The 24,322-nt window shown below is 39.6% G+C and overlaps 1 protein-coding gene across 2 annotated transcripts; it reads right to left on the bottom strand.

Moving 5' to 3' along the window:
* Positions 1 to 1,997: 1,997 nt before the first annotated feature.
* On the bottom strand, positions 1,998 to 10,217 carry NPY2R (neuropeptide Y receptor Y2). 2 transcript variants are annotated; one of them, XM_086345871.1, is made up of 3 exons: positions 10,027 to 10,217; positions 8,848 to 9,948; positions 1,998 to 6,117 (listed from the first exon to the last, which is right to left on the bottom strand). In XM_086345871.1, exon 3 carries the CDS (start codon positions 6,099 to 6,101, stop codon positions 4,947 to 4,949), a length of 1,155 nt encoding a protein of 384 aa, XP_086201997.1. In that variant the 5' UTR covers positions 6,102 to 6,117; positions 8,848 to 9,948; positions 10,027 to 10,217; the 3' UTR covers positions 1,998 to 4,946. The 2 variants fall into 2 exon arrangements, with proteins under 2 accessions (XP_086201997.1, XP_086201995.1); XM_086345869.1 differs by having other exon boundaries at positions 8,837 to 9,948.
* Between the last annotated feature and the right edge of the window lie 14,105 nt (positions 10,218 to 24,322).

Raw genomic sequence — 24,322 nt, forward strand, 5'->3', positions numbered from 1 at the left:
TCATTTCCTTTGCTCATCCTATTGCTTTCAGAGCCTTGGTATAATTCTTTCTTCCTCCTTTCCGATCAATTCCTAGAGGAAAGAAGTGGTCTTTACTTATACTTTATTCTTCAGTCCACCTGTACTAATAGGCTAGTTTTAAAGAGTATTTATAACACATTGGTCTGGATAAGAGAAAAAAAAATGATATAGTCACCTTTCATCACTGCAGCTTTGAAGAACCCAGAGGTACAGAGAAGGAGAAAATGTAGTTGAAACTAGAAACTGCACCATTTGGGCAGTTCTTAAGATTGACAGATTGTTGGACAGCAATTAAGTACCATATTCTCCATTCAAAACTTTCCCCTAAATCTTAGGAGCTAGAAACCTAAGAACTACGTTTCTCCAAATCCCTGCCACCAAGACTTGAGTTATATTTCACAAATGAGAGATAACTCACATGAATTTCGAAAAGCAGAAGAGAAACAAATGGCATAATTGAATCTATGGGAGAGATGAGAAAGAGGGTGGCTTTAGGAGGAGGCAATAACATTTTCACAGATAAATCTGTGCTTTTTCCTGTGGATTGTCCACATTGCTGCTGCAGATGTTAGCTGCAGTTCCCTGCAATTTTGCACCTCTTTGTTTCCTCAACGCCAGAGGAAGTTTTTCCTAACCTTCATTTTTCCAATTCCTCCAATCATTTTGCAAGATTCTAGTTTCCTGTACTAAATGACTTTTTTTTTTTTTTCTGGAAATACCTTAGCTATCTGAATCATGATTAATAGACTTCGCTGGTTGCTACATGCTTCCATTGTATGAGGTTTTAGATAATTCTGAGTGAGCCATAAATGTAGTCTATTCATAGAGCTCTTTTTACCTATACAAATGTCTAACCTTAATGACCTTCCAAAAAAATAAAACCAGCCTTGAACAAATATTCATCTTTATTGGTTTTAGCTATTTCTACATAGCTAAAACCCTACTTTTCTATAAGTCGCATGATAAAGATGATTTTCCTATTGTGTAGACTATCGTTTACATCCTTATGCATGTATCTTCAAATCTGCTTTCATATTTACTTATCAATTCAGTTTTCTTGGTGAATATTTACTGAGGACTAACTTGGTGCCAGGAACTACAAATACCTGTGATATCATGAGGATTAAAATAATGCTGGTCCCTTGCCTTCATATGCTCCACATGCAGCAAAGATTGGAAAAAGAATCTGCAAAGGGTAGAACATATTAGATACAACTAGATCTTATATAGGTTTTCAAGTCATAGAAAGATTTTGGCACAAGAATGATGAGGAAAAAAGTGATTTGATAAAATCTGAATTTTTGAAAAATCACTTGTTTTATGGGTAAAAGTTAGATTGGATGGGAAAACAATGAGATATATAAAGAAAAATTAAGAAGTTGCTACATTAAACCAAATGAGAGATATAAGGGTCTGGGGAAATAATCACAGCCTGACTACAGTGGGGAGCATAGAGATGGAGAAAAGTGAATTGATTCAAGAAATGTCTAGGAATTAACAAAAAGGTGAGAACTTATGGGATATGTGTGATAAAGAGACAGAAGAGACAAGAGTGGCTCCAAAGTGCTTACATTTTTGGGAACTAGGTAGATAGCAGTATCATGACTATGACAGGAAAACAAAGTGGAAGTGGGGTAAGGTGGAAATCAAACATATCAGGTTGTGACTTAGACATGCTGGGTTTGCATTACTGGTGAGACACCATGTGGGCATGTCCAGTGGGATGACAGAGGTGCAGATTTGACAAGCAGATAAAAGCTCTGGTCTGAGAATAGACGCATACTCAGGCCTTGTCAGAATATGGACTCCAAGTGCAGCCATAGGAGCGAATCTGTTGACTCAGGCTCAGGTACAGACTGTAGAGAACAACAGACTAACTTTGCAGGAGCAGCGTGATTCCCCTTTTCTTAGCTGTGTCAAAGGCTGACTATCTCATGTTGGACAGGAACTCTGATATAAAATAACACACGTTTCTCTAATTTCCCAAATTCTTTTTATTTCAACAGATAAAACCACTACATAAAGGACATTTCATTAATGAGTTAATTAGCTGGATCACATATATTAATTGGATTCTAATAATTTACTATGACAACAGATGATACAGTAGCACGCACATTTTCTAGAGTGAAATAATTCTCCAGGAGGAAACAAAAAGCCCCTAACCACAATTATCTATTAGCATTTTATGCAAAATAATGTCCTTTTAAAAGACAAAAAGCTTCTTCTTGGACAGTTATGTCAGGCCTAAGAAAAAAATGAATTCTTCAATTATATATTATAGATATAATTGTTTGTCAACTAAGATCACGGCATCTGGTCCCATCACTTCATGTTGGGAAGTAGATGGGGAAACCGTGGAAGCAGTGTCAGACTTTATTTTTTGGGGCTCCAAAATCACTGCAGCCTGAAATGGTGATTGCAGCCATGAAATTAAAAGACACTTACTCCTTGGAAGGAAAGTTATGATCAACCTAGATAGCATATTCAAAAGCAGAGACATTACTTTGCCAACAAAGATCTGTCTAGTTAAGGCTATGGTTTTTCCAGTGGTCATGTATGGATGTCAGAGTTGGACTGTGAAGAAAGCTGAGTGCCAAAGAATTGATGCTTTTGAACTGTGGTGTTGGAGAAGACTCTTGAGAGTCCCTTGGACTGCAAGGGGATCCAACCAGTCCTGGGTGTTCTTGGAAGGAACGATGCTAAAGCTGAAACTACAATACTTTGTCCACCTCATGCGAAGAGCTGACTCATTGGAAAAGACTCTGATGCTGGGAGGGATTGGGGGCAGGAAGAGAAGGGGATGACAGAGGATGAGATGGCTGGATGGCATGACCGATTCGATGGACATGAGTTTGAGTAAACTCTGGGAGTTGGTGATGGACAGGGAGGCCTGGCGTGCTGCAATTCATGGGGTCGCAAAGAGTCGGACACGACTGAGTGACCGAACTGAACTGAACTATTCAGTCTTACACTTAATTTAACTTCCACTGTTTTCATTCTTTTTTAGTATTTCAAAAGCACAGTTCATTCAAGATCATTCATTTACTTCTAGCACGAAAATAATTAAGAGATATAGTATGAATTTTAAATGTATCCATAAAATACATCACTCCTGTTCACTAAGTTAATATTTATAATTAAATGCAACAGTCATGCTGAATTTACTTAAACTTTAATGAAGTAAATTCAGTCATACTTATAAACATATGTTTACGATGAAACTTCATTAATAGCATCCAAAGTTCAGTTATTTTAACATTTCAATTATTTTTTACAAACGTAATAAAGTTTTAACATCTTTGGTTGGATAATATTGAAATAAAAATTGCATTCACAAAATCATTAAAGGAAAAGAACTATAGCATCTATGTTCCACTGTTTATAGGTAAAATTTTATTATGTATATATTCCTAAGTCATCCAAAATATAGCTAATTATTTCAAAAGAAGGATAATTTATGTTAAAATTGGTCCAAATTGAACATTTCCAAAGTGGAATGCATGTAATGTTTTTAGTAGTTCTTACCAGATAGGTTCCATTTTAATGAAATTATATTGTTTTATGAATCATGAATGGGTCCATGGAAGATGAATTTTTAAAAAACTAATAACACTGCAGTAAACACATTACACCTATGTACCAGTGCAAAACCTGCTTACAAATAAGCACAAACTGTTACAAAAATGCAACAAAACTACTTCCTAATCTGATTTAATTCTCAGTGAAGACAAGCTCAGCTTCAATACAGAAATAATTTGTTCAAAAAGTTATAACAATTAGCAATGGTTTTTCCTGTGGTCATGTATGGATGTGAGAGTTGGACTGTGAAGAAGGCTGGGTGCCGAAGAATTGATGCTTTTGAACTGTGGAGTTGGAGAAGACTCTTGAGAGTCCCTTGGACTGCAAGGAGATCCAACCAGTCCATTCTGAAGGAGATCAGCCCTGGGTGTTCTTTGGAAGGAATGATGCTAAAGCTGAAACTCCAGTACTTTGGCCACTTCATGCGAAGAGTTGACTCATTGGAAAAGACTCTGATGCTGGGAGGGATTGGGGGCAGGAGGAGAAGGGAACGACAGAGGATGAGATGGCTGGATGGCATCACTGACTCGATGGACGTGAGTCTGAGTGAACTCCAGGAGTTGGTGATGGACAGGGAGGCCTGGCATGCTGTGATTCATGGGGTCGCAAAGAGTCGGACATGCCTGAGCGACTGAATTGAACTGAACTGAACTGAAACATATTGCATTGCATCCTTATTCGTTGTCCAGATAGTAACTATATAAAGCAGAGACAACTTGTAATGAGAAGTTGAATGAAGGTTTATATTTCTCTGAGAATTTCAGCCTTCAATTCTAAGTTGAAGAAACTTTTAGTTAGATGTGCATTCATCCAAACAGTTGGTATCATTTACCTGCAGTGTTCTCTGATAGTTTTAGTCCATAGGAAGAATAACAAAAAGCCAAAATACAACAGAGAAGAATCTATGCCTTTCTAGGGAAATTGGGGTTGGTAGACTTTCCATCAGATGAGGGGGGAACAGTGAATTATACATCATCCCCAACCTATTCTCTAATGTGATTTGAAAGTCAGCTTTTTTTACCCACATCTTTTGGCAATGCTGCTAACATCAATTCCTTGTTCATGTTTCCTTCACTCTTGGAAACAGTCAAAACCATTTCTTTCTGCTTTTACTCATGATTCAACCTAACATCCAAGTAACCATAAGCAAACTGTTATGTTGCCTTGTCTTTGAATTTGAATGTTTTTATTAGACTCTGCCAGTTTTCCATGAATTATACTGCATGTGCTTCCAATCAAAGGCTTCCTTAAAATGGGAAATGAGGATGCACCTGCATGCTCTCCTAAACCAGGTTTACAGCTCTGGTCAGAATTCACCCATGGATTTTCACATGTCAGTTGCCTTAGACATTGGTAGTCTCTGTGAAAGAATCGTTGGGACCATTATTCTTTGTGACTTGCAGGTGCTTTTTAGCCTTGAACGTCACAGACACCTCAGAATGAATGGCGTCCAACCTCTGCTCACAGCGAAACGCTGAGAGGAAAGCCTTTCTATAGTTGCTGTTCATCCAGCCGTAGAGAAGGGGATTGGCAAAGGTGGAGCACATGGCAATGATGTGGAACACAGTGAAGATGAGTTTGTATTCCTTCAGGTCCAAGACGTGGCTGTCAATGTCAACAGCAAGTTGGAAGGCATGAAGGGGCAACCAGCTGACCGCAAACACCACCACCACACACACCAGCATTTTGGTGGTTTTTTGCCTCCGCTGATGGTAGTGGTCATGAGCAGCTCCAGGACTGACATGGTTCTTAAGCTTACTCCAGATACGAGTGTAGGAAAAAGAGATGATGCCCAGAGGCAAAACATACAGGATTAGTAAGGAGGAAAGACTGTAGACAGTACCATAGATGCCCTTCTCCTCTCCAGGCCACTTCTCAGTACAGGCCACAATCTCAAAGTCAGGAATAATCTCAATCAGTGAATACTCCCGGAAGATGGCCAGGGGGCTTGCTAGCAGGGCACTGACACCCCAGGCCAAGCCAATAATCAAGAAACTGATTTGCTTGGAAATCTTGCTCTCGAGGTGGTAGACAATGCAACGATGCCGGTCCAGGGCAATCACTGTCAAGGTGATGGTGGACACTTGTACGGCCAGGCCCTGGGCATATGGCACCAAGTGGCAGAGGACAGGACCCATTTTCCACTCCCCCATTAAGGTGTAGGTAAGTGTAAACGGCAAGCACAGGGTGTTCACTAGAAGATCCGCCACAGCCAGATTGGCAATAAAGAAGTTGGTTACTGTACGCATGCTCTTGAATTTGATCACCACATGGATCACCAAGGAATTGCCAATCACCCCAAGCAAGATGATGGAGCAGTAGGCCAATATAAGGACAACCTGTACCTCAATCAGCTTGGTGCTGTCGATAAGCTCTGGTTCAGAGTCAGGGGCCAGCTCCCCTGGAAGAGTGGTGTGTCCTGGACCGAACTGATCCACTTTCATTTCTTCCACTGTCTGGTTCTCATCAGCCTCTGCACCTAATGGGCCCATTTTCATCAGCTAGCACAAGAATCTACAATTTAAAAAATGAAAAAGTATGAAACAAGGAAAGCATAAAGGTGCAAGGAATATCACGAATGGACTGGTTTCATTTTGGCTGGGGTTCAAAGTACCTGTCCTTTGATCCCTAAAGTACCCGGGTCCCACAGGAATGGCCTGCAGTGACTTTGTTTCCAGTTGGAGGCACATGGTCCCTGGCTTCAGTCACACCAATTTCTCCCCGTGTCCCTCTAGCTGGAAGTAGTGATGATTCTTTGCTCTTGCTTATCCCTGTGTGGCCTCAACATCCTCTGCTTGGCTTCCATCACTTGTGTAACCAATTTTTGGCATTAAATTACTTCTCTTTGCATTCTTGAATAGGTTCTATTTTGCACGATATGCTGAACTGTCCATGCATATGTGCTTTCATTAATTTTCTCTGCCACTACAGGGGCTACATGCACAGGTTGATGGCACTAACACACAGAAGAAAATCACAACTCCACTGTGTGACATCCAAAGCTTTCCTTGAACTCAAACCTGTCTTCATCTCTCCTGACATTTTAGGATATATCTGATCCTTCTGTCATACCGCACTATTCCTAATTCCAGCAACATGTTGGTCTTTCTATGCCTCTCTGCCCTCCCTGCTCAATTATCCCCAAAACTTATGCTTACTTCCAAGGCTGCAAGGAGCATATGACACACCTTCAGCCTTCACACCACAGCAATCTCTTTCAGGACACATTTCCGTTTCTGGACTGTTTACATCCATTGTTTAAGCCTTAGCAAATATAGAGCTGAAGGAAAGCACAGTTTTACTGAATAAATGAGATCAGTAAAATACAAAGTAACAAGTTTGATCCTTTCCTTTACTGAAGATAATTCCCTACATAGGACCTTTGCTCTGACATGACATCTCTCTGCTTATTTTCTTGTATGTAACCACCAAGTAACCACCTCTACAGGAAAGTTGTTCCAAGATACAATTACTGATTAGAATATTAAAAATTGGTACTCAGTATACACCATAAGGAAACTTTCTCTCTCCAAGGGCTTCACACGCACGCACACACACACACACACACACACACCCTAATAGTTGCTTATCACAGAGATTTTCATATACTCATGCATTTGCTTTACTGATATATTCTAGTTCTCTCTGCATGCATGTCAAACAGAATGCTCCAAAAAGCACACCCCCTTTTGCACTTGCCTCCATTCTTTAGTGATTAGACAAAGTGGAAACTATTCAAATCTTGGAGTATTTTATTTGATGGGCCCTTCCATTTTCCTTAGAGTAAGAAAGAGACTTTACAGAGCACAATTAGTCAGTCCGTACAAGCCATTAACAGAACAAATGAGACTCCAGAAGGTCTGAGGTTTGCAGCAAATTGAGAGCAAGTCTGAGATAGAAGGTTAATAGAAGCATACTTGATTAATTAATTTATTTTGCTTTTTCTTTTATCATTTTCTTTATTCCTTTCTTTAAAGCTTCTCTACAGAAATGATTATTAATGTCAAAGGTATTCACATATGGATTCTAATAGCTGTTCTCAAGCACATAACTGGTGTTCAGCCAGGTCCGAGTGTTACTCAGATAATGCATCATTTTATGATTGCAGTTCGGGAAAAGTGGAAGAGGATAAGAGAGTACATAGAGGGAATTGCCAGAGTAAAAACTCACAAAGGCACAAAAATTAAAAGATGAATAGAAATGGGGAAAAACTTCTTCCTTGAAGTAAGGTCAAAATGAGGCATTTACATTGTTCAAGACATTTGAGGATAGCTGTGAGTGGTACAGTTATCCTGAATGAATGAATTTTGAGATTCTGCTATAGAACAATTTCTTTGTAGAGCAGGAAAATGGCTTTAGGACTCCCCCCCCGCCCCCCCACCCCGCCCCAGATATTCAAAAACCTTCAAATTATTAAATGGGAAACTAGTTTATGCTTTGACTCCATATTTAAATTTGTGGTTTTTTTTTTTTTAACAGTATTCTTATTGTCACAGGTTGGCCTTAATAAAAACATTATCATCTTATCAGTCATAAAACCATCCAGGAGTTTTTTTTCCCAGGGAAAAATCACACATAATATGTCACATACCCTACACTTGTTAGTCCTGGAAAGAGGGGCTGTGGACATCCAAGAAAGCCCTATGTAAGACGTGATTGTTTGCCTGATAAGCAGAAAGTTGAAAATGAATGAACCAAGTTCATGAAAAGTTGAACCAAGATGATTGAGAATGAATCTCTTCTATGTATCTGAGCTTCTGACCTTTGAACCAACCCTGTGCATTTCATGTCATTTAGTTTATATGATGTGTCCCTATTACCAAAAGCCTTAAAGCTTTTCCTTTTGCCTCATTTTTTTTTTTTTTTTTTGTCATCATATGATCCTACCAAGTGGGTGAGCCCTTCCGGTGGGGAACCAGTGAATGCTTGCATAAATGTGTCCATTCTTGAACAGTTTAGGAGAATGCAATATGACCTTCCCACCTAAACAGATGTTTAATTTTTAAAGCTGCAGGAACAGTAGCAACCTGCTGTTCTGGAAAGATAATTAGAAGAGTCAAGACTCTTCAGTGGGTAAGGAATATTCCTGGTATCACCCATAATGCCCACCTTTGGCCTAAATGTGGAAGAAAAGCCCCTACACTAACGAGGACCTTCCTCACCCCCATCAAAAGACCCGAAAGCTTTTTTTCGGGATGCTCTCATTCCCAGATGAGTCAGAGTTAAAACTTACCACGTACTGACCGTTTCTGTTGAGGGGTGGAAGCCAGACGTCTTGCCGCCGGTCAGTCTGATGATTGCCCGCCGACCCGGAGAGGGCACTGGACGATTCCCAAAGGCAGGCCCAGTTCCGTCCGCTCCGACGGTGCAGGGTAGCCGCGCGTCGGGAAGAGCAGGAGAGCTCCGCGTGCGCCAGGCAGTCGCAGCCGCAGAGAGGCTGGCGCAGCTGAGATCCGCCGTCCACCTCCGCGGCCCAGCGCGCGAGCCCCGCACCGCCCGGCACAGCGTGGCGCGAAGCGCGGGTGGGGAGGCGAGGCTCAGGAGGTGGGAGCGGAACCCCTCCCTCGAAGAAAAAGAAGCAGGGGCGAAAGCAGGGGACAAGGGTTCCGCAGTGGAGAATTCTGGACGGGAATCTCAGTGCGATGGGGCCGGGGAGAGTCCCAGTGTCTCCTCCCGGAGGGGGCAACGCGCGCAGAGGGCCCCCACCGCCGCCTGCAGCCTCCCCCCTCTGACCACCACTGACCCCAGTAGCCACCCCAAGTTTGCTATCCGAGCGTTCCCACCACTCCTACCTCCTTCCTCTTCTATCGACCCCTCCCCTGCTCTCAGTTCCCAGAGAGATGGCAGGGCGCGGAGAGAACCCCGGACTCCGGCCGGCTCCCCACAGCCGCCGGGAAGCAGCCAGGATGAGGGCGAAGGCAGCGCAGACAGGCCCAGCCGCGGACGCGAGGACTCCTGGCGCTGACTCGAGGCGGACCCGGGAGGCAGAAACCCGGCGAATTGGCAGAGCTGGGAAAATCCCACAACTCCAAGCAGGAGTCGCTCTCCCTTTTGCCAGGGGGAGCAGAGGTGGGGAGCTGGACCCCGTGCAGAACCGCGGAAAAGCACTTCACAATTGCGCGTGGAGGACCAACCCTCTGCCAGGGCTGGAGTGCAGGGCTTTGGTGTAACTCTGGGAGATCGCTGAGCTCCACGCGAAGGCAAAGCGAATTAAGATTCTCGTTGCCCGGAATCGGCAATTTCCTGAACAGGTGTCTGTTGACTGTTTACAAGTTGGGTAGTGCTCTTTCAGATTCAAAAGCCGGCAGCCCAGGTAGCCCGGTGCGCTTCTGCTCAGGGCAAAAGCTAGAATAGGAAGAGGAAAACGGGTCACGAAAAGTCCTAAATCTTGATCTCTCGGGTTAGCTGATTTCTAAATCCTACCCTCTCTGGTCTTGACCTAAGGCACATGCCAGAGTGCGCGCGAGCCTCCAGAATCCTCTCACCGGTCTGCTCCCAGCAATGCCCTCTGCTAAAAGGCTGCCCGCCAGACTGAGTTAGAGCCTCAGAGTAAAACAGAATTGTGGAGTCAGTCAACAAAGATGGTTCCTCCCAGAAACTCTTAATTCAGAACCGTTCCTTCTCGCGGTTTTCAGCCAATCTCTTTTCCCCTTGTTCACTTTTAGGGGTAGCAGCAGAGCAGTTGGAACTAGCCTGAAACTTCTATGCAACAGTCTCTTAATATCTGAAATGAGAATGGTTATTCTGCTTCACTTGAAATTTCTCCGAAGTATAAAAAAGATTACACTACTAAAAAATACTCTCCAAAATATTAGTTAAGTCTTTTTCTCAAGAGCATTGGGATTTCAAACTGTGAGGACTTGCATGCATCTTGGTAGTGTTGCATGTGTAAGGCAGTTTTATTCAGTCTAATCTGAAATTAATCTTCTGGCTAATGTAAATTATGCCTAAAAAGCATAATTTATTGATAAATTATCACAGAAATTATTGATAAAGCAAAGCAGCTTAGGCTTTTCTATTACCAAGAAACAAAAAACACATAGAACTGGAAATATCCAAATGTTCTACACAGTTCCACTTAAAAACATTTTTGTACATTTTTTACCTTGAAAAAATATTCTTTGTAAATGTATTTTCTGCAGTAGGTTCCATGCTTAATATATTTGCACTAGTGAAGAATGAACTGCATGCCAAGGAGCTGTAACTTTAGAAGAGTTAAGAGAGACTTAAAACAACAATTAAGAAAGCAAATATACAGGAAAACAGATGAATATTGTCCTTAAAAGTAATGACTTTGGAGGACTCAACAGATTTCACTGACATAGATTGCACAAAAGAAATTTGCTTCTTTTTAGAACTGTTTTTCCAAAACATCTTAGCAAGTGTATATAAATATTTGTCTCATCATCTTATAGACACGTATGTGTCTTAGAAGATTCACATAGTTCCACAGGCATCTAGTCAGTGATCCTAATGAGACTGTACAACATTTTTGATTAATGTTTTCCAATAAAGTACAGAGTTGCATGAGAAACTGATCAATGAACCACTCTGATAATGCCAATATACCCCATCGAGAAACTGATAGCAAGTAGTGGAAATATACTGATTAATACAAATTGAGATACTGCTGCTGCTAAGTCTCTTCAGTCGTGTCTGACTCTGTGCGACCCCAGAGACAGCAGCCCACCAGGCACCCCCATCCCTGGGATTCTCCAGGCAAGAACACTGGAGTGGGTTGCCATTTCCTTCTCCAATGCATGAAAGTGAAAGTGAAGATGCTCAGTCCTGTCCGACTCCTAGCGACCCCATGGACTGCAGCCTACCAGGCTCCTCCATTCACGGGATTTTCCAGGCAAGAGTACTGGAGTGGGGTGCCATTGCCTTCTCCAATTGAGATACTACAGGATTGTTACTGCCTGATCTCTGTTGTGTCAAATCAGCTACTTCTTGGGCAATTTCACATCTAACCAGAATATGTGCTGATAACTTTTCAAATAAGGAGCAGGCTCAAATTCAGATGCCTGTGTCACTAGGGCTGATGACATCAATATACCAGCAGACTAGCCTGTGGTGGACAGGAGGGAATGTTGGGGGCTACCATATGTCAAAAAACACAAAGCATGTGCCTCTTCTGAAGGAGGAGAGTGCTTCTTAGACTCCACTGAGCTGCCCTGAAAAAATCTAGATTCAGATCTGATTTTTTAAGAGAATTAAAATCCATATTTTTATAAATCTTCTCAATTTTAATGAAGAAAATTAATTTAAAAAAATTTTAAAACATGTCCCACCCAGATCTGTACAGACCAAAATAAATAGGGAGAGATAGATAAATGGATAGTCTGCAGCCTGGCCACTGGGCTTCCAATGCTGGCTTCTGATATTTGTATGTGATGTTTGATAAACCTCCTAAAATATCCAAAACATGACTCTTGAAATTTTCACTACCCTTAGACCATTCCCCAGTGCACATAAATCTAAAACGAAGGCAGTCAAACATTAACTGCCAAGTAAGTAATTTTCTTTCCCACTTCTGGTTGAATAGATGTTCTCAGTGAGATTCTGAAGTAAAGGATGTGGTGGATAACTAAACAATTAAGTATTTTAGATAGTTAGAATTAGGAATTTTCCAGAAGGTTTCATTAAAAAAAAGTTAGATAGTGTCAGGATAGAATATCACTTGTGATTTACCATATTCTTTAGATAAAGTAAATCATGATATGGATTTTCTTCAGTGTAAATTTATTTTGAGAGCAAAAAAGCTTCTTCTATGGTATAAGTAATTTCATTGTTATTTTGATTATAAAAGTAATTTATAGTGATTGTAAAAAGAACATGGAGCTCTTGAAATGTGACCAGTGCAAGTGAAACTGAATTTTTTTAATTTAAAATTTTTTTTTTTAAAAAAAGCACCAAAAAGAACAAATATCTTTTGATTCCTGGGAAAAGTCAAAAAAGCTAAATTTCTTTTTTCATCTTAATGTCAGTATTTCCTGAGGGATAAATAAACTTCAAATCGTACAATCCTACTTAAATCACAGACAGAATGAAGTAGTGTAGTGCAGCTAGAATGAGGAAGCTGATTCCAGAAGGAGGAAGAAGTTCCATAAATCGGGGCACTATCCCAAGGAAAGGAGGAAGAGCACAGGACAGAAAGAGAAAGAGCAGGAAACCCATGCAGAAGAATTCTCTAAACCCAGTCAAGTGAAAAATGCTCAGTGAAACTTATTAGTGTTTATTAAGTAATATACTTATCAGACTGAAAAAGCAAACCTTATTATCAAGTCCCCAGTTAGGAAATATTAATAATGGAATTAGCTTAACTATAATAATTAACTTAGGTATAGTGCTTAGTATATTTGAAACTGACTCTGCCTTTCTTTATGTAAATATTCAATAAATTTATTTATTTGTTCTTGGGGTTAATAAGTCCTTTATACAGGAATTATTTTTAAAGTTTTAATAACAGTCTCCTATAGTAAAAATTATGGAGCTTAGCTATCCTAATGACCATTTGGTTATACTATTGATTCTCAATAGGTTGTAGATATATTTCTGATAGGATCTGGAAAGGTGCAGTGAGAGTTAAGTTCATGTCTGAACAGATAACGAGGGATGTTGTTTCAAGTAGACATAGGAAAAGAGGTTAGTTTATGTAAATAGAGCCACAAGGGTAATAACTTTTAAATTAGTCTATCTTTTAACCAATCAATTTGTTCTGTAAAAAGATGATCTTGTTCTACTTCCTTCTACCTCATTACAAACTTAGTTCATTTGGAACAAAAGGGCCAATAAATGTGAGTGAGCAAGAAATGGTCCAAAGAGTGAATTTCACAAAGCTGACAGTCTGGATTCTCTTTCAGTCTTTATATGTGCAGCGTATTATGTAGCCAGGTGCCTCATTCAAGAAGAGCAGCTAGTCATTCAAAGTGAAATGTATGCTAAATCCTAAAGTGGGCATAAGTATCATTTGCTATGATTTGTATTCTATGGATTCTGGGTTTTTATTTTTGTTTTGAATTTTTAATTACAGATTCAAAGTAATTAAACAGGATTGTAAGCAACATATGCAACATTTTGCTGAGATTTTTATCTCTTGGTTATCATTCAAATGGATGTTGAAACCGGTAAAGGGCCAAATCTAGAAGGATATTTAAATGCAAATGATTCACAGTTCAAATTTTAACATAGAAGAAAGGAAGGGACATTTTTATATGGAATTCAGAATTTAATCAATGCAAATTTTTATTGGATTATCTGAAACATGCACAGGAGGCTCATGGCTAAAGAGGAAACATGCACCCTTTTAGAAAGATCAATTTTATTTTAATAAGTGTTTATCCTTGTAGCATATAGAGACATAATTTGATATGTATTTTTTGAATCATACACTCAAAACAAATTTAATCTTAAAATTTTCTCAAAAAAGTTCAAGTAAAATCAAAGGTCTTGTACTAAGTTACTATTGGTTTATTTTGAGAGATGAGAACTCAAAGATTTATATATAGTTTTCACATGTCATTTTGGAGATGGTAAAATGGCTTATTCAAAGTAAAAATCTCAAAACATGAAATGAATAATGCAAGCAGAATTAAATTCAGGATCCACTACTCTTTGTAGTAAAAAAGAATCTTATAAAATCTATATTAATATTTTATTACTCACAACTCCTACCAACAAATCTTTACTGTCTGTAACTTGTTACAGATACTGTGCCAGGTGATGTCCATGCAACGTGAATGACACAGATGATTATCTCCAGTCCAAGTATGCAGATTTTTAATAAAATACCATAAGCAGATTGAGATTTTCAGGTAGACTCTGACAAAATAGGCCTTGATGCTGAATCTGGCCTCTATACACTGATGCTGAATTAAATCTCAGAGACAGAGTTTTGGATGAAGCAGAAAGAAAAATTGTTTTGCTTTGCAGGGCAAAGAGTGGTCACAGTGGCCTAATGTCTCAAAACCATGTGTCCCAACTTGGGGACTAGTGAGGAGTTTAATAGTAATGGTTCAAAGAAGGTGTAATCAGCATGTGAACATTCTTCTGATTGGTTGGTGGTGAGGAAAGAGGCGGTCAACATCATCAACTTTCTGGTTCCAGCCTACCTGGCGTCTACTTGCTGGTGGGCAGCATACAGTTAACTTCCTCCACTTGTTAGAGGTGTCAGTACCTGCAGAACAGCTCAGAGATATTTTTATGTGTATCCCTTGAGTGGGAACCAGGACCCGGTCCCAAAACTGCACTATTGTTTCTTGACTTTTCTTCCCTTGTCTCTGCATTCCTTCCCTTCCCTGATTAGCAACTGTTTGAACCTGCCCTTTGGAACTCAGGGAAGGTCATGGAGGCTGAATGAAGCCTATTCCTTATAATCAAGAAATAAGGGACACAGAAAGACTTTTGTGCCCAGGTTTTCACAGGGTCCTGCTCAATTTCAATCTGAGATCACAAAGAAGGAATGTTCAGTTTGTGCTTATGAGTGTTGTATGTGTGGAGGGAGTAAGAATCAAGGAAGTGTTTCAAGGGGGAAATAATCCAGTGTAAACCTAGACAGAGACATTCTTGGCTTTATCCAGCACTGGGATACCATTTTCTGTTGAAAATAACCTTCTGAAAACCATATTATCATCATGGGTGATATATTCAGAATCTTTCATTGAATTCTTGGAAATAATTAACAAGACAGTCAACTTAATCATTTAACATCTAGACCACAACTTGAATAAAAATTTCATTTCCTGGGATTTAGTCTACATTTTTTTTTTACTGTCACTGAGTTATTATATCACATTAATAACTAACAGCAAAAATTATCTAAAAATTTTACAGTAATTTTGACCTCTGGCATCTTTTTTATTTCTTCTGTTTTGTGGAAATATAAAAATAACTATAGTAAGGCTTTTAACTGAGTCATTCTTCTTGCTCTTGGTTTGCTAGCACACTGAAATTTGATAAAAAAAAATTGGTTTGGAGACACCAATTACATAATTAAGTTTATCTGTCATGCAGAAAGTATACAAAAAAATGTGAATGTTGTCTTCAGTTAAATGTAATATATGTCATAACTTAGATATTATACTAAGATTTTGTCTAGAATGATAAGCATAGTGGAGAAAATACAAATGTGGAATACAATTATATGAACTAGGGTTACTTTTGTCAAACTACTGTGCTAGGGTTCCCTTCATCAAAATTGTCTGAAGTCCCTCATAATTGTGCACATTACAAGATTCTATCCTAGAAGACATAGCCAAAGAAACTCTTGGAGTAACAGATGCACTCTGCAATTGGCAAGCTCCCCAGATAATGTGAATAAACATCTACTTTTGACAAGCATGATTCTAGGAGGACAATGCCTCATATGCCAAAAAATAAAGAGGGAAATAAATAAATAAGCAAGAGTGACAGAGACAATTTTTCTGAATTATTCAGACATTTTATGTTCTTCAGAAATTGCTGGAAACTTTTTCACTTCCTATATTTTGTACAGATTTAATATAATAATACATTTTGTTTCCATAGATAAAACTATTTCTGGATTAAAAAAATTCATACTTAAATTGAAAAAAAAGGGAAAACCATTAGACCATGCAGGTATGACGTGAATCAAATCCCTAATGATTACACAGTAGAAGTGACAAATAGATTCAAGGGATTAGATCTGATAGAGTGCCTGAAGAACTATGGATGGGGGTTTGTGACATTGTACAAGAGTCAGAGATCAAGACCATCCCAAAGAAAAAGAAAAGTAAAAAGGAAAAGTGGTTGTCTGAGGAAGCCTGACAAATAGCTGAGAAAAGAAGAGAAGGGAAAGGCAAAGGAGAAAAGGAAAGATATACCCAACTGAAGGCAGAGTTCCAAAGAATAGCAAGGAGAGATGATAAAGCCTTCCTCAGTGATCAATGCAAAAAAAAAAAAGAATAAAACAATAGAATGGAAAAGACTAGAGATCTCTTCAAGAAAATTAGAGATACTAAGGGAACATTTCATGCAAAGATGGGCACAATAAAGGACAGAAATAATATGGACTTAACAAAAGCAGAAGATATTAAGAAGAGGTGGCAAGAATACACAGAAGTGCTATACAGAAAAATCTGAATGACCCAGATAATCACGATGATGTGATCACTTACCTAGAACCAAACATCCTGGAATGTGAAATCAAGTGGGCCTTAGGAAGCATCACTATGAACAAAGCTGGTGGAGGTAAAGAAATTCCAGCTGAGTTATTTCAAATCCTTAAAGATGATGCTGTGAAAGTGTTGCACTCAATATCTCAGCACATATGGAAAACTCAGCAGTGGCCATTGGACTGGAAAAGGTCGGTTTTCATTCCAATCCCAAAGAAAGGCAATGCCAAAGAATGTTCAAACTACCACACAATTGCACACATATCACACACTAGCAGAGTAATACTCAAAATTCTCCAAGTGAGGCTTTAACAGTAAGTGAACTGAGAACTTCCAGGTGTCCCAGCTGGATTCAGAAAAGGCAGAGGACCCAGAGATCAAATTGCCAACATTCGCTGGATCATCAAAAAAGCAAGAGAGTTCCAGAAAAACATCTACTTCTTTATTGACTATGCCACAGCCTTTGACTATGTGGATCAAAACGAACTGTGGAAAATTCTTCAAGAGATGGGAATACCATACCACCAAACCTGCCTCCTGAGAAATGTGTATCCCGGCCAAGAAGCAACAGTTAGAACTGGACATGGAACAACAGACTGGTTCCAAATTGTGAAAGGAGTACATCAAGGCTGATTAACATCACCCTGCTTATTTAACTTATATGCAGAGTACATCATGAGAAATGCTGGGCTGGATGAAGCATGAGCTAGAGTCAAGATTGCCAGGAGAAATATCAATAACTTCAGATATGCATATAACACCACCCTTATGGCAGAAAGCAAAGAAGAACTGAAGAGCCTATTGATGAAAGTGAAAAAGGAGAATGAAAAAGCTGGCTTAAGACTAAACATTTAAAAAATGAAGATCATGACATCCAGTCCCATGACTTCATGGCAAATAAACAGGGAAACAATGGAAACAGTGAGTGATATTCTTGGGCTCCAAAATCACTGGAGATGGTAACTGCAGCCATGAAAATAAAATACGCTTGCTCCTTGAAAAAAAGCTATGACCAACCTAGACAGCATATTAAAAAGCAGAGACATTACTTTGCTGACAAAAGTCCATCCAGTTTTCTAGTAGTCATGTATGGATGTGAGAGTTGGACTATAAGTAAAACTGAGCACCGAAAAATTAATGCTTTTGAACTGTGGTGTTGGAGAAGACTCTTGAGAGTCCCTTGGACTGCAAGGAGATTCAATCAGTCCATCCTAAAGGAAACCAGTCCTGAATATTCATTGGAAGGACTGATGCTGAAGCTGAAAGTCCAATACTTTGGCCACCTCATGAGAAGAACTCACTCATTTGAAAATACCCTGATGCTGAGAAAGATTGAAGGCGGGAGGAGAAGGGGACAACAGAGGATGAGAAGGTTGGATGGCATCACCGACTCAGTGGACATGAGTTTGGGTAAACTCCCGGATTTGGTGAGGGACAGGGAGGCCTGGTGTGCCGCAGTTCATGGGGTCGCAAAGAGTGAGACATGACTGAGCGACTGAACTGACTGACTAACTGAGTCAAAGCTACCGTTTTTCCAGTAGTCATGTATGGGTGTGAAAGTTGGACTATAAAGAAAGCTGAGTGCCAAAGAATTGATGCTTTTGAACTGTGGTGTTGGAAAGGACTCTTGAGAGTCCCTTGGACTGAAAGGAGATTGAACCACTCAATTCTCGAAGAAAGCAATCCTAAATATTCATTGGAAGGACTGATGCTGAAGCTGAAGCTCCAATACTTTGGCCACCTGATGTAAAGAACTGACTCATTGGAAAAGACCCTGATGCTGGGAAAGATTGAAGACAGGATGAGAAGGGGACGACAGAGGATGAGATGGTTGGATGGCATCACCGATTCAATGGACGTGAGTTTGTACTAGCTTTGGTAGCCAGTGACGGACAGGGAAGCCTGTTGTGTTACAGTCTATGGGGTCACAAAGAATCATACACGACTGAGTGACTGAAATAACTGACAAAATATTATCCAGGGCAAATTCCCAGGGAGACATATCTCTGCTTAATTTACTTTCTAATTAGAAGTCAGAGACTCACTTCCTTAGAGAAACAGTCCCTCACCATGCTAAACAGGTCAATTTTGCTTATTAGAGATCTGTTTATTCTCTTTGTCTCCTCAGCACTTGTATAATACTTTGAATTGTATATTTCTATGTGATTATTTTACTACCTGATGAACACCTCTCTCCCTAACTAGTCTTTGAGACTCAGAAGACAGCTCTGGGTCTGATTTAACTACCATTGTATCATCTCCATTTAGCAGAGTACCCCTTACACAGATGACACTAAATGTATCTTGTACATTTGCACGTATAGAAGAGATATAAAAAGGTAGTCTTTCAATTTTCCTTCCTGTTAATTAGTTAACTTATCATTATACAAATTATTTGAAACTATCTTCTCCATCTCTTTTCATTTCCTACCCCTTGCTTCATCACTATCTTGCCCAGGTAGATCTCACTTCTCATAGAATTCTGGGCAGGAGTCACCCTCCTTCTTCACCTTCTCTTCCAAACACAAGTTATCCTTCTCCACAGCGAGAAGAGTAGATATTCCTTAACTAATGAGAAAGTAGGTTTTCCTGTATTGCTAAGGAAAGTTCATCTCTCTCTGACCCAGGGATGCAAATCCTTCCATTCCTCCTTTGATTCTGGTCTTCACACAAGTTCTTATTTCCAAAGTTAATCTCTGCTTGTGCCTTGCATGAATAATCACTCATACAATTTAATGCAGAAGCAGCTGTAACCTAGTGGTTAAATATTAAAGGGTTGCAGTTAGCCTGTGCATGTGTGTGTGTGTGTGTGTGAGCACCTGCGCACACGCTAAGTCGCTTCAGTCATGTCTGACTTTTGCAGCCCTGTGGACTGTAGCCCACCAGGGTCCTTCATTCATGAAATGCTCCAGGCAAGAATACTGGAGTGGGTTGCCACGCCCTCCTTCAGGGGATCTTCCTGACCCAGGGATCTAACCTTCATCTCTTGGGTCTCCTGCTTTGGTAGGTGGGTTCTTTACTACTACATCCACCTGGGAAACACTGGGGTTAGCCTACTGCTGCTGCTGCTAAGTCACTTCAGTTGTGTCCAACTCTGTGCGACCCCATAGATGGCAGCCCACCAGGCTCCCCTGTCCCTGGGATTCTCCAGGCAAGAACACTGGAGTGGGTTGCCCTTTCTTTCTCCAATGCATGAAAGTGAAAAGTGAAAGTGAAGTCGCTCAGTTGTGTCTGACCCTCAGTGACCCCATGTACTCCAGCCCTCCAGGCTCCTCCGACCATGGGATTTTCCAGGCAAGAGTACTGGAGTGGGGTGCCATTGCCTTCTCCGGGGGTTAGCCTACTTGGATTCAAACACTTGTTATGCCATTTACCATTCATCCAGTTGAGGGCAACCTGCTTGGGCAAGTTCCCTGGGCTTCCTTTGGAAAATAGAGTTAATAATACCCAACATGTATGGATGTGAGAGTTTGACTGTGAAGAAGGCTGAGCACCAAAGAATTGATGCTTTTGAACTGTGGTGTTGGAGAAGACTCTTGAGAGTCCCTTGGACTGCAAGGAGATCCAACCAGTCCATTCTGAAGGAGATCAGCCCTGGGATTTCTTTGGAAGGAATGATGCTAAAGCTGAAACTCCAGTACTTTGGCCACCTCATGCGAAGAGTTGACTCATCAGAAAAGACTCTGATGCTGGGAGGGATTGGGGGCAGGAGGAGAAGGGGACGACAGAGGATGAGATGGCTGGATGGCATCACTGACTCGATGGACGTGAGTCTGAGTGAACTCCGGGAGTTGGTGATGGACAGGGAGGCCTGGCATGCTGTGATTCATGGGGTCGCAAAGAGTCAGACACAACTGAGCGACTGAACTGAACTGAACTGAACCTGTAAAGCTCTTGCAAAGATTAATAGATGGGGAAATATACACCGTGTCTGGCACTGCAGTGTTACATCTGGCTCAGAGCAGTGTTTCAGCACATATTAGTATTTACTATCAAATAGGCCTCTTGCCTTCTTCCACTACATGTCAGTTCTCAGTTAAATACCTTTGCCTGATCCTATACTCTCTTGCATTACATCTTTTCTCTCAACACATCCTTTCTTAAAACTACTCTTTTCTTCGTTGTTTTTTAGTCACTAAGCCATATCCAACTCTTTTGCAACCCCAGGGACTTGCCCACCAGATTCCTCTAACCATGGGATTTCCCAGGCAAGAATACTGGAATGGGTTGCCATTTTCTTCTCCAGGGGACCTGCCTGACCCAAGAATCAAACCTGCATCTACTTCTTAGCATGCATATATATATTTTTTTAAACCACTGAGCTACCTTATTTTATTCTTCAGATCAGATCAGGTCACTCACTCAGTCGTGTCTGACTCTTTGCGACCCCATGAATCGCAGCACGCCAGGCCTCCCTGTCCATCACCAACTCCCGGAGTTCACCCAGACTCACGTCCATCAAGTCAGTGATGCCATCCAGCCATCTCATCCTCTGTCGTCCCCTTCTCCTCCTGCCCCCAATCCCTCCCAGCATCAGAGTCTTTTCCACTGAGTCAACTCTTCGCATGAGGTGGCCAAAGTACTGGAGTTTCAGCTTTAGCATCATTCCTTCCAAAGAAATCCCAGGGCTGATCTCCTTCAGAATGGACTGATTGGATCTCTTTGCAGTCCAAGGGACTCTCAATAGACATTTATTCCTACAAAGATATTGCAGGTAATTGTAAAGCTGCAATGGGTTATTATCCATATCAGGCAAACACTGAGTCGATTTATTTTTCTTTTCCTTCTAAAACATTAATGATTCCCTCTCCTCATTCATGGCCAGAGATTAGGGCTAGGTAAGGCTAGATGTTTTGGGGTTAGGAGCTGAAAATGTTTTACTTTGTGCTAACTTTAATTCTAAGAGTTGTGTCATTCTTAAGGTCTTGCATATAGTATTTCTCAGTATGTTTTGTAGGTAGCGAGTGGCTTTATAAATGAAGTACAATCATTATTTCTTTGTGGTGGGCTTGTCATACCTGAATAAATGAAAATCAGCCTCAAATATTTTATTGTGTATAATGACCTTCATTGCATAATCAACTGTCCAATTGTGTCTTGGGAAAATATAGAGCAGATTATTATCAAACCTATGCAAGTAGCTATCAATACATTGCTTTGGTATATAAGAAGACTCAGTCAAAATATTTGTTTCTGAATTCTGCAGAGTCAGTGAAAATCAGATGCCATTTAAAAATATATTTCATTTTACAAATGCAGAGCTTAAAATTCAGTTTATAAATGCATAGAGTTCTAAACTGAAGGCTAGAGATAGCTTAAGAAGAAATAAATAAGGCCTTCACATATATTCCTTAGAAGACAAAAGCATTAAACATAATACAAACAAAATTCCAGACAAATAATAAAAATAAAATATCTTTTTTCAGTATTTTTAGTCCTATGCAATTAATTTTTGATCCACTGGGGTTCTTGTGTAATTCCTCTGCTTTCATGAAGCCATCTGCTTTCTGGACTAAAAAGAGCCCTGAAAATATTGACTCAGTACCCTAGCACAATCTCAAAGACACACTAGGTGAGTCAGCTTGGGAATCTGTATGCAAGACCTCATTCTCTGACATAACAGTTTTTGAATATCTGTTACAGTCCAGTTTCTGACTTAAGACAAAAGTTGTTATCTGAGCCTCAGAGTAAATTCTATAGTTGCAGGTGAAACAGAATGACCATAATTTATTTTTGCCATATCAAGAATATTGGGATGACAGAGAGTAAGCTCTGCTATTGCATATAACATATAATTCTTCTAGAATAATTTATTTTATGTGTCCCCTGAGCTTAAACACACATTATCATCAGTAAAGGTGTTAAAACACCTCCTAAATCCTCCAATCCATCTGTAGTCTCTGAAAGGTTTATATTAGGAACATTTTACTGTACAGCTAATCTTCTCTTGAACAACTCTACCCTTGAAAATGTTACAAATATTCTTGGAGCTAGTTAAGAAGTATGAAGCATAAAAAACTTAATTGTTTTCATATCCCTTCTTTTATAAAATGAATGAATAAGTCTTTTTTATTTTCTGTAGTATTTTTAATAAAATCACAGGCTTGATGTGGTCAATCCCAGGCACAGAAAATGATTACAGATTATATGCAATCTGGGCAGATAGAACAGAAGGTAAAACAAGCAAACAAATGGTTTACTATACCTTGTTAAAGGGAAGATGAGTGCTCTATACAAAGCTATCCTACGAGAAAACCGTGTTCTAGATGTATTAATACACGGTTTGAAAATTTAAAAAAAATTGTAAGCCCCTTAAAATACTTTCTGAATAAACTCTCAACCTGAGTGAAATTTGCCAATAATTTAAAATGCTTACTTCCTTCATATCTTAAATAATATAAACCAGATAAAACAAATTGTACTTCTCTCAAACTTTATTCAGCTAGCTGTACAAAACAAGTTTTGCTCTTTACTAATTGTTTTATATTTGGGGACAATCTCATACTTCACTTTAGAACAAACTTTTTCTTTCTGTGAAAACAACAGAAAGACTCATACTTCACACACATATATATTCCTTCCATAGGCTCAAATACCAATAAGAGCCATAGCATTTAACCAAATTAACTATATTCTATTTAACTAGAAAGTATATAATTACATAAGTATATAAATACACAAGAAGCTCAGCAGGCAAGCAAAGCTCATCCCCTAGAGTACACACATCACTTTTATCTCTCTGAAAGTGACAAAAAAACAGTACACATTAATTAGCAAGACTTCCAAGTGTAGCCACTCTAATAACTAAAGATCAAAGTGACATATCTGAAAAACTATGCCTAATTGAAAAGGAAGAGGTAAAACTGCCACACACGTGTGTGCGTGCACACACACAAACATACAAACAACTGGAAATAGTAAATGGATATGGTAATGTTGCAGAATATAAGATTAATATACAGAAATCTTTGTTTTCTATGCAATAATAATAAGCTATCAGAAATGATAAGAAAACAGTATGATTTACAACCACAACAAAAAGAATTTTTAAAAATTGAAATTAAAAATACTATGCCTTACAGTATTCTTTCTTCAGTAAAGAAAAATAAGAATCCAGTATCCAGGGATCCAAAAATAATTTATTAAGTAGATTTAATCTTACATCAGGGTTGTAAAGTTAACTAAGTATCTTCAATATGGTGTTTTAAGCTGACACATTAGAAACATGATTACTGCTCATATAAAGCAATTTATCAGACTAATATAATTTAAATCAAGACAATTTTACATTATTCATAATCATTAACATTGTGTTAGCTTATCTAATGGGTAAAACAGTATAGCAGGCTTCCCCAGGGTGCCTCACTGATAAATAAATTGCCTGCAGTTCAGGAGAGGCAGGTTCCATCCCTGGGTTGGGAAGATACCATGGAGAAGGAAATGGCAGCCCACTCCAGTATTCTTGCCTGGGAAATCCCATGGACGAAGGAGCCTGGCAGGCTATAGTCCATGGGTTGCAAAAGACTTGAACACAACTTAGCTACTAAACAACAACAAAACAGTATAAGAAATCTAGGAAGCCCAGA

Source organism: Bos grunniens, chromosome 17 (genome assembly GCF_055505025.1).
Source record: "Bos grunniens cultivar Pamir isolate PY7600 chromosome 17, Bosgru_T2T1.0, whole genome shotgun sequence".
Lineage (NCBI taxonomy): Eukaryota > Metazoa > Chordata > Mammalia > Artiodactyla > Bovidae > Bos > Bos grunniens.